The sequence below is a fragment of the Parasteatoda tepidariorum genome, chromosome 4 (genome assembly GCF_043381705.1).
Source record: "Parasteatoda tepidariorum isolate YZ-2023 chromosome 4, CAS_Ptep_4.0, whole genome shotgun sequence".
Lineage (NCBI taxonomy): Eukaryota > Metazoa > Arthropoda > Arachnida > Araneae > Theridiidae > Parasteatoda > Parasteatoda tepidariorum.
In genome coordinates, this window is record NC_092207.1 from 44,166,517 (window position 1) to 44,178,025 (window position 11,509).

Here is an 11,509-nt window from a genome sequence, read left to right on the forward strand (position 1 = left end):
CATTGGTAGAATTCTTCTACATAAGTACAATACTATGTCTTTGATGATAAAATACTATGTCTTTGATGATAATATATTATGTCTTTGTGCTAGAACATTGTGTTCATTGGCGAGCGAGCCATGGTTCACGGCGTGAACCACATAGGATTGCGTAGCAATCCTCGGGGGATGGCGAGCGTTAGCGAGCAGGGGGCGGAGCCTCCTAGTTATTTTTATTCCATCGACTTTGGTTTGACAAACATTTGAAGATTTTGAGAAAATATTTTTGGTTTAAGAAAATAATATTTTTGGTTTGATTAAATAATCTATTTCGGGATCACTTTGTGTCACAGCTAACATAAATTTTATCGAACGTGGTTGATTATTTAGATTTCAAATATCCGAGATTAATTTCTTTTGATTGTCGAAATATTAATCGAGGCTCAATGTATTATGGTCATTAATACTTCAAATGTATTGAAATATAAATTTCAAAATTAGAAAATTAATTTAAAAACATTATTTATTTTTATATTTGCTTTTTATCACATAAATTTTTTTGTGTTTTATTGAAAGACATTTGTTGATTGCTTCTTGTTACAAAATTTATGCTAATCAATATAATAATGCATAAAATGCATTATCTTCACAGAAAATAGAGGATTAATAAATGGGGCATAAATTAAGATGGAAAAAATAAGTTTTATAACCTTTTAGTTACATTATTCATTACTTTTCCTGGTGGTATATGTATATCGAATTCGAAGTATAAGTATTATTTTCTGTGAACAGGTAGTAAAAAATTTTATTAATTATTTTTATTTATTTTAAATTTTCATTGATTTTTAATAGTACTGTTTTACAACTTGTCAAAAGTAACTAATTAGGTTATTCTTACTTAAAAAGCTACAGATAATAAATTACAACAAAAATCAAAGATAACTAGCATTTTTATTTTGGCTTATTTCTGGGTTGCATATTTGTAAATACTGTTAAACTTTTAGCTAAAATTCAAAGCTAAAATTTCACTGCTTTTTCTTTAGCTAAAATTTCACTGTTAAACTTTTAGCTAAAATAAAGAGTTTTTTATCATTTCAGGTTAAAATAGTTTCTATTCCTACCATTTCATTTCAATTCAGTTCTTTTTCTTAAAAATTATCAAATTAAATTTTGAGTTATTTAACAATGTATCTTTTAAGTATAATTTATTATAAAGGTTATATTACACTCTATCAAGTATAATTAAAAAAAATATTTTTATTTTACATTTAAAATATGTGGCGTGATTGTTGACATTTAAAACATATATAATGGCAACTCTTCACTGATGATGATGTAGTTATGATATTAATGCTTTTGTTGTTTCGATGGAAATTGTATGCATTTTAATTTCACAACAGCTTTAAATGTTTTGCTCACGTCAAACTGTGATCAAATTAAACTGGCGAAATTTGTGATCTCATATTTAATTGCTTGGAGACTAATAAAACATCTGTTCTGATTTTAAGATTTTTTTTTGGAAAAATTTTCGAATTTCATTGCTTTTTTACACTTTAATATAGCTGATCTTTTATATTGATGCATAAACGCTTGTTTGAATTGAGATAAATTATAAAAATTTCTGTTTTAAATAATGAAAGCACCCAAGGAATAAGTGACTTACACTGAGATTTTACAGTATCTCCTTAATGAAGTAAATTTATTCCATCTTTGAAATCTCAGATACACTTACAGTGCTTATGTTTAGCTTTTACTTAATAATACTAAGCTGTTGTTTATAAGTACTATCAGCTTAACTTTTTCATACATATTACACAACCACACAAACGGTGTCAATTTCAATTTTATTAAAATTAATTTGTCCTGCACCAACTAAAATATTTTTGATATATAATTTTTTGTTAAATTTTAATTATAATTTAAATTGAACTATGTTTTTAAATTAATATGCAATCTATGCAGTTTGTGCAATTCAGAAAGTCAATCCAAATTTTAAACATAGAGTAGATAATGTAAAAATAGTTTATAAATAATGAGGAAGGTCTATGAAATCTTATTGTTAATCTTCTTAAAACACCATAAAACTCAAATTTANACTGGATATATATATAGGTGCGTTGGTATATAAGTCGACCGTTGAGAAAAAGCAAATATTGAAAGTTTCTGAAATTAAAAAACCCTCTGATGATAACATTTGATTTTCTTGAAATAGATAGTTGAGGGAAAGGCAAAAAACTATTACACAAATGGAAAACAGAAAGTATACAAGCTGCTCTTTATATTATGCCATTCGACAGATACCAGGTGTGTAACAAAATATTGATTCTAATGTTAATTTAAAATCTTTTAAAAAGTGTGGAATTTCGAATTTTTAGAAAAGGGGTGAAAATGATTTTTTGTTGGACTCAGCAGATACCATGAAGTAGAATCTATTCCAAAGTGAGATCTCTATGACAACACTGCTAATGTTATCTGACACAAAAATGTTTTGGAAACTTTAAATTTTTAGCTTTTTGGAATGTTTTAAAATTTTTCATTGTGTTATGATTTTGAAATACTCTTAAATGCACTATATCTCAACTTTTCTTTTCCCTAAAATTTTTCTGAACTTAGTTTAAATTTTTGTTCCTAAAAGCACCTTTATATGAAAAGAAAATACTATGTGAGAAAATACAAAATTAACTGCATTGAAAATAGTTTTGATAAACTATTTTCAATACTTTGGTGAACTGATATAAAGTTATTCATATATATCTCATTGCTTATAATGCTTTGATATTTCACGATAAACAAATGTCCAACTTTATTACGACTGTGTAAATCGACTCGTATTTTCGTAAAATTTTGGGGGCTTGAAAAATTCTCTTATAGACTCAGAAAGTTGGTATTCATGCGTATGAAATTTCAAGGAATCTTTTTTATGGAAAAGAAAAGTAATTTTCATGAACAACACACAACCTCCTTTCTTCCAATTTTTATATATCATCTTAAAGCAAATACCTGAAGGAAATGTTTCCTCTAAGAGGGTGTTGAGGTTTAGATATTAGAGCTACAGTTATTCAAGCCATTGCAATCACGAAAGAGATAATTTTTTTCTGCTTGTTTTTGACTTAAATACAGGGATTTCGAAAGGGAATTGGTTGTAAGATTTTTTATTTATGTAACTGAACTTCATTCAAAAAGGAATATTTAAAAGCATTTTTTAAACAAAACTTTGATTTGAATTTCGAGGTTTTAGACAGTTTTGGAACAATCAGAAATAAATGTAAGCCCAAAAGATAAAGAAAATATGCTAAAAATGAAGAATACCACCAAATTTTGGCTGTTTCTCTATAAAACATGGGTTACAGATGAGGGTCGATCGACAAGAAAAAGGGATAGACTAGCGCTCGAGACTGCTGAAAGTGATAAAAAAGCATGTTATGGATCTGGTATTGATGCATTATAGTTAGCTAAAAAAATTTATGTATTCATATGAATTTGCTCACGAAACATTAAAAGCAATTTATTCAAAACTACGTTTCTCTTATTTGTTGATCATTTCTCTTATTACCAAGTAGAACAATTTTTAACCAATTTATTTCAAAATATGAAAAAAGTTTCATAATAAATAGTTTTCGTTGCGCGTAGGGATTTTTTAATTGATTCGACTGTTTTCGAGTAATTCATGTAAATTTAACTTATTTTATGCTATTTAAACTTATATATTATGTAACTTACCTTTTTTAGTTTATGTTACTAATTAATTGTATAACTTATAATTTACAAAACACTGCCTTTTTTTTGAAACAAAAAAGTTTTTTTTAAGCAAACCTATGGGCAATGAAAGTTACACTCAGGTAGTTTAAAAAAAATTTTTTTTTTCAAGTTAGGAGTACAGCAAGTTATGGATAATTTAAAAAAAAATGGTTGTTCAATTATATATGCGTAAATTCTTTAAATTTTTGTATTTGTTACTGCTTGATAAAATGAAGACTAAAATCTGTACAATAAACTAAAAAAAATGTATTCAGTTAAGTTTATCACAATCGTTTCAAACTATATTAGATGTAGGTAGATATTTATGTTGTAACAGAGCTGCGCAGTTGCCTATAGAGGACGGCCTGGTAAACATCCCTGAGGATAATCCGCAGACATACCATCATAATTTTGTGAGGCCATTTCCTCAATTTAGACATAGATCTCAAGGGGCTGGAAATTTTCTTCAGATCCCTTTACCCATGATACTTCTCTGCGACCGATCACAGGACTTTCGATTGCACAGATTTTACGAGCACGTATATTGCATGCACTCGGTGGCTCTTAGCGGAGTCGAGAATCGAACCTCGGTCAACCGGACCGAAGTCCGATTCTCTAACTACTCAACAATATCAAATACTAATACTAGTCTTGCTTGGTAATTGTTATTAATAATACATTTTTACTTGTCTTTCATGACCTAGAAATTGTGAAATCAATGAGGTAGGTTGATAGGTAGTTGGTATTTACGTCGCACTAGAGCTGCCCAATTGGCTATTGGTGACGGTCTGGGAAACATCTATGTGAATGATCCAATGACATGCAATTGCAATTTTGATCCTCTGCAGCGGGGATGGCCTCCCTGTTTTGGTAGCTCGACAACCTGCGCGCAAAGTCAAGCATTTTACGGTAGAACAGTGTAACGAAGACCTACAGGTATACTGCTCACCTTCGATCCATACGTAAGGTGAACAAAGTGGTCACTTACCCGATTACTGACCGCAACCAGTGATGCTTGACTTCGATGTTCCACGGGGAACCGTGTCTTAACGATCAGTCCTCTGCGGGACTTGAAATCAATGAGAATTAATAACATAATACGTTACGGTTACAGGAAATAATTTTCTTCAATTGTATAGATGAATCAAATTAATCGGGAAAATTGAAACGAATCTCATATTGCATCTGGATTTTAGCAAATAACGAAAATATTTGTTTCTTTAAAAATACAAGCCTTTTTACCAAAATAAAAAAAATTAATGATTTTTTTAAATAAAAATACGTTAAATGATTCACTTATCGGAAATAAACAGTAATATTTTGGAAAGAGATGAACAGGCAACTCAAAAGTCAAAGGGATGTATGCATGTTAGAGTCACATTAATTTGTTTAAAAGAGCATGTATAAAAGTATACGATGCATAAAAGGGAACAAGTGTATTAGTGGGAAAAAGTCCCGCATTGGTTCTGGAGAAACTCAAATCAAACATTTATTGAGTGAGAAATAAATTACTCTCAAGTAATCTACTGGTTGATTTACAAATACTTTATTGCTACTTAAACATTTAAAATGCAAAATATCAATTTTATAATTGCTTTCACTTTGTATTGATTTGATGAAGTATCTGCTGGTATTTGTATGAAATGATTTCCATCGCATCATAATTGGTAATAAATTATACTAATAAATATATCAGTTTAGTTTTGGCAATGAATACCTCCTTTAATTATATCAGAGGCTTTCTCTGCAATCATAATAGTTGGAATGTTAGTATTTCCTGAAGGTACAATCGGCATAATTGATGCATCTACAACTCTCAAGCCCTTTATTCCCTTTACCCTAAATTAAATAAATAAATGAAAGACAACTTAAGACAAAATAATATTAAAGATAAAAGTAAATGTAGCAAATCAACTTTCATTTAATTCAATACATTAATCAATTTTATACATTAAAAGTATTTACAATTATAAAAGTGCTTACTGTAATGTAAGCAGTCCCATTAGTTATTATCATAAAACGACAAGAAGATTAAAGGTTAAACCATTATTAGATTAAAAGTAAAAACAGTAAATGTATAATGAATAGAATAATTAAAGTTTTATTGAACTGTAGGACAGATTAAAAATACTGTAAAAAGGTACAGTGACTTTGTTCCGTACATGTCTTTTTCGGAGTTAATCGGCATCTAGCAATAGCTAGAATAAATTAAAACAGTTCTGAAACTTTTGCCAATCTCAGGATTCTGAGAAGATTGTCAGTTTTACAATTACTGATCTGTGTTGATCTACAAGAATTGTGTGCGTCTTTTGCTGGCTGACCTGAAGTTTGACAGGTCTTACTTGCAGAGCCGGATTTCTCTGGTTCAGATCCTGGCAAAATTACGATCTGTGGATGAATGTATGAATGAGTCCACCCTATAAACGGGTTGTGACGTATGTGTGTGTCAGAAGCCGAATTCTGGGCCATATTTGGCGCCACTGGAAAAAAAAGAAAAAGCGCAACCTCTTTGCCATAATGGCATACGACAACAACAACATTAAAACCTTGTCTTTAAATTTGCTTATCAATCGTATTGTCACAAGTTACGTATGAAATTATTACGCGGTTTTATTATAGAAACATTCCAGCTGTCGATGCTATCTCCTTCTCGTTTTCCTCACATTTATATAGTAATAATATTTTTTGAATTTTTCCTTCAAAAAGTATTCAGCTGGTTTATCTCACATTTCAGAATTCAGTTATATATGTTAACAAGTTCAAACAATTTTTCAGCTAATGAAATTAAACATTTATGATGACAGTTTTATACCGTGCATTTATTATTGTTACTAATATTATATACAGTGTTTTTTCGTTCTTTCTTCTTTTTTTTTTAATTTCCAGATGTTTTGCATGTTTTGAATAAAGTAGAAAAATAAGAAGACAAAAGTAAGCATACCAATAAATCAGCAAATCGTATTAGTAAATTGTTAAATCAAGAATTGGTGTATAACTAAAAAAGGAGAAATGGTTAATTACTGAATTAGTTATAAGACAAATTAATGAATCGGTGTATTGCTGAAAGGATGATTAAGTGAATCAAGGACAGCATAGCAGTTAATGGATGATTTTGCGGACTGCTATAGGTTTGTAGGTTTTGAAAACGTTAATCTCTAAATATGTGAATTAATAACTGAAATTTACAAACTAAGAAATGAGTCAGTAAAATGAGTCGTACAAATGAGTCAGTAAAACATTGAGTTATTGAAAAGAAGATTCACAGAATGGACATAGAATCAGGTAATTTTAATTCTATTGAATCTTTATAGTCAAATTTGTGAAATAATTTGTAAATCTATAATTAATGATTTATGGTACAACAGCCGACAACCACAGTTTATTCAGATAGGTCTAAAACTAATAAGAAATAAAAATAAATTCTCTAATAGGGATTCTTTTTAATTAAGGTATCCGACTACCTTCGGGACAAAATTTTTGAAAAATAAATATTTTTCACAACATTATTGCAATTTATATTGTATATTAATTTAAATAAACTTATTTAATGGAGAAAAGTTTGATATACAGGAAATTTTTTGTTTAAAGAGTATTTTTTAGATAATTTTAATGAAAATAACTCATTAACGGAAAACACTCTACACAAAAAACTATTGTACATGCAGCTATCAAACTTTTTGAGCCGTTTCGTATAACCCTCTGAAGTGTTATGAACCTCAACTTAAATGATATCATGAAATTAAAAAAATTTATGGAGTGTTAAGCATATTTTTCCATTTTTTTTCACATTTTCTTCACATTATCTACTGCAAAATATCTCATAAAACAAAAAATAATACAGTTATCTGAATTCTGGAGGTCTGTTACATAACCACCAATACAAGAAACAATCTCTGAAAGTTTGAAGACAAATTTATTATAATTAGTTGAGTTATCTTGTTTTCCGTAGACAAAAAACAGCAAAATTGTCATTTTGAGAAAAACACAATTAAAGTTTATAATTACATTTTTTCTAAAAACTATGAATGTTTGTCAGTAGGAAGTTATTATATTTTATAGGGGGCACATTCCTTCACACATTTTCTTAGTTTTATTTAACGTAGCGATATTTTAACGTATTATTTAGCGATATTTTAAAGTATTTAGTGAATAACATCAAAAGTCTACTACTTATAAAGCATTTAACACAGGAACAATTTTTTATTAAACAACCATCTTACTGTATTTTCACACTTTAATATATATGTCTAAATATAGTTTTTATTAATAATTAGAAGTAAAAAATATTTTTTATAATATTTATAATAGCTCAAATCTAGAATTTTCTTCTAAATGCAATTTGTTATCATAGCAAACCGGACAACATAATGAAGCTAATATCACCATTAGGATCTCAATATCAATTATTCGATTGCCACACAGATTGTTTTTATCCAAAGGCATCAGTTCTTTATTGACATNTTTTTCTAGTTTTTAAAACTAGAAAAATTGGGCATTATTATAAAGCAATAAAATAAAAAAGTGATTTTTTGTGAAAATCCTCTTTTTTAAGGTAGTCGGATACCTTAAAGGCCCTCAGGTAATGCTTAACATTCATAAATGCCTGGAATTTAAAACCAGTGTTTTTAAGTAAGCAGAAAATTCTTTCAAACGTATGTTTATTGCGATAATTTTAGAATATTTTATTATTCATGCTATTATAAGTCTGAACAAGCTATGCTAATTTTCCTTCACCGATCCATTTCATCAACGGTAACCAGTTTATTTGTTTTAAATAAAATAAGTATTCATAAAGGAAATATAATTTAAACACAAAATGTTACCTTAACTCTGGATCAACCACTGTCGTTGGGTCATTTGGGTGACCCATTTTTGCTGTCCCCACTTCATGATTTTGTGTTATTGGTGCAGATCTTGCATGGCAACGGTAATAATCATCACTATATTTTTGAAATTTTTCACAACCAGGATACACAGTGTCGAGAGGCTTAGCTCCAATAGATTTCATTGCTTGAGTTTCGGAAAGCCTTTGGCAAGTTTTTATACCTGTATAATAGTCAAAATAATAATCGTAAACATAATAAAGTAAAGCATTTCCCAAACAACTCGTTGTTGGCCAGGGAGTCATGGAATTCAAGGCTACGCAATTTTGTTGCCAACGGTGTAATTGTGGTAATGCATTTCAGCATTGCACCAAATTACAGATTGAATGCAAATAATGCTACCAGCATTGCACAAATATGTTGGTACCCATTCTTCATTTGAAACTAGGTGGACTTCAAGCCGCCACTGAGGATTGAACCCTTGTCCTTCACAACGCCCTTCACTATTAACATTATAGTCAATATTAATTTATTGATTTTGAAAACTTGGTGAGTTACTAAACTAATAAGCACCCACAACTCGTACCATAACAGTACTCGTACCGTATACCGAAAATACCTTTCAAAGTGATACACGAATCTATGAACCACTCACCTATTACTGGAGATTTTGTCAGGATATCGGTTTGCATTAAAAAAAAACTTATTGTTGCTTAGTACTGTAAAAATACTCTGTTCTTACAAAACGTGTTTTTTGGAAGATTTTAATCTTAGAACTAATTTGCGCGTCTGTGTTACCCAGAAAAGAAAAATTAGTAAATCTCTTTCAGTTTTTGTAACGGCAGTAATACTCAATCCTTGTATGTTTGAGTAGAAAGTTTTGGTAACGCTAATTTATCTCTGTGCAAAGGAAAATTATTTCCTTCATTAAAGGATTATCATTGTACAAAAAGGGGGATGAGAGGCCTTGGCCAGGCATCCAGGTAGAATTACAGATGATTAATTTTGCAAATTTTAATTTTATTACAAGATCACTAGTATTATTTTACTTAAAAAATTAAATCTTTCATTTCGTATAAAATTTGATTATTAGTAATATATTAACAAATTTAGTAATATATTTTTGAATGATTGAAATTTAAATATATATTTTTTTACATTTAAGAATAATTTCCGCATACGTTTGCATGAAAATGCATTTAAACTGTAGATTTAAATTTTTATAAATAGATAGTGCTCCGCTGCTTTTCCTTTCGAGTTACGTTCTTTTTTCCTTTTTTTTATGGTTTGTCAAACTTCAGACAACTCTTTTTCTTTTTCTTTTGGGTGTCTTATCGATAAGATTAACTTGGAAATCCACTCATTTCTTAACGCCACTGATTAAAGATTCCACAAATTACTGTTGCAATGTTAATAAACACAAATATGTACATCTTTCAAGTTTGATACTGTTCCCAAATTGTGTTAATATGTTGTCAAATAATTCACTGTTCACTTCTCCTTTTTTTCTTTCTCTCTTTTTTTTTGAATATAAAAACATTCAGCTCTTGCTACAATAATAAATTAATTGCTTTTTTTATGCACAATTAGAATAATATCAATAATGAAAATTTTTTCTCTCCATATTCTCGTTCATAAATTTTTCATTTTCATCATTTTTGGAATTTTGAATTTAACTCAGAAGACAAATTACATTAAAAACTTATCTTGGCGACTTTTTGAATGAAACTAATGAGTATTAGGGAGTTTTCAAAGTTTGCTTAACAACTATTAACTGTAACCCTTGATTCAATTACTACTGAATATATATTTTTGTCAGTACTATGATTTCTAAGTGTCACAACTTTTGTTCACAATAAACTGAAATGTAGGGTAAAGCTGACCATCTAACAAAACGATGACGCGGTAAGAATTTTTAATGCAAAGAGAAGTTAAAAGACCGTAATTTTAATAAAGATATTGATATTTCTGAAACAGTAAAATCAATTTTCTTTGTTTGATTTATTTCATTCGTAAGTTAGTACTTTTTTTTTCTTTTTTTGAAGTGATTATATTTCTATAGACATTCGAGGTTTCACTTATCAATATTAAAAAAATAAAAAAAGAAATTAAAAAAATATTTCTTTAGTTTTTGCGAAACAGTATTAATTTTCCAAATGTATGGAAGAATATGATAAGAAATATATTTTGCAAATTACGTAAACACTCGAGTTTTTATGAACACATACGACACTTAAACTGTTGATAATTGTTAGTTACGTATTATAATTGACTAAAATGAGATTAGTGAAAAAGATGGATGTTTGAGAAAAAAAGGGAAAAAAAATTTCGATTCCAATTAAATTACAACAGATGAAAAAAAGTTTGAGCTTATTAATAAAACTAACTATTATTAACCAACTGTTTTTTACTTATTGTCTTAAATTCATTCATTCAACGGGGAAGTCGCAATAGCTGCTGAAATGATCTTATACTGCAATCAGTTTTATTTAAATAAACTTCATTATAATCTATCATTAAAATGTTTTGATATTTACAATATAAGTAATTAAAATTTGATAAAGATATAAAAAAATGTTGGTATAAGAAAAAGGATAAATAACAATCGCTTAAAAATGTTACTTTTTCACAAGATAATACATTATTTTTCCAAAGATAAATTATTATTTTTCCAAAACGTTATAGCAATAAAAAAAAATATTTATTTCATAACATAAAATTTGTTTCGCAATGAAGAACAATCATTGGGACTAATGAACCTCGTTGCATAAAATAATTTTGGAGTTAATGATATATGAAACTAAATTCGAACAGACTTTTCTTCAAAAAACAATGTTAGAATCAATTGCTTTATTTAAACGCACATACTCACCTTCAACTATATCCTCCAAATCTTCCGATACAGCAAAATAGTTTGGATCAATTAAAGGAGGTTTATGAGGATCTGCTGACTGTAACGTTACCGTACC

General features: G+C 28.6%; 2 protein-coding genes across 2 annotated transcripts in view; both read right to left on the reverse strand.

The window, feature by feature from the left end:
* LOC107443921 (glucose dehydrogenase [FAD, quinone]) overlaps positions 1-11,509 on the reverse strand; it is a 127,303-nt gene that overhangs the window by 80,141 nt on the left and 35,653 nt on the right. The gene's annotated exons all lie outside the window — the stretch shown is intronic.
* On the reverse strand, positions 5,248-11,503 carry LOC122268277 (glucose dehydrogenase [FAD, quinone]-like). Its single transcript, XM_043055717.1, has 3 exons — positions 11,413-11,503; positions 8,541-8,763; positions 5,248-5,556 (listed from the first exon to the last, which is right to left on the reverse strand). The coding sequence occupies exons 2-3, from the start codon at positions 8,723-8,725 to the stop codon at positions 5,415-5,417; spliced, it is 327 nt and encodes a 108-aa protein (XP_042911651.1). The 5' UTR covers positions 8,726-8,763; positions 11,413-11,503; the 3' UTR covers positions 5,248-5,414.

Coding starts and splice junctions, on each gene's coding strand:
- LOC122268277 (XM_043055717.1), bottom strand. CDS start 8,725: ATGAAATCTATTGGAGCTAAGCCTCTCGACACTGTGTATCCTGGTTGT. Junction 5,557..8,540: donor GTGGTTGATCCAGAGTTAAG/GTAACATTTTGT, acceptor TATTTAATTTAG/GGTAAAGGGAATAAAGGGCT.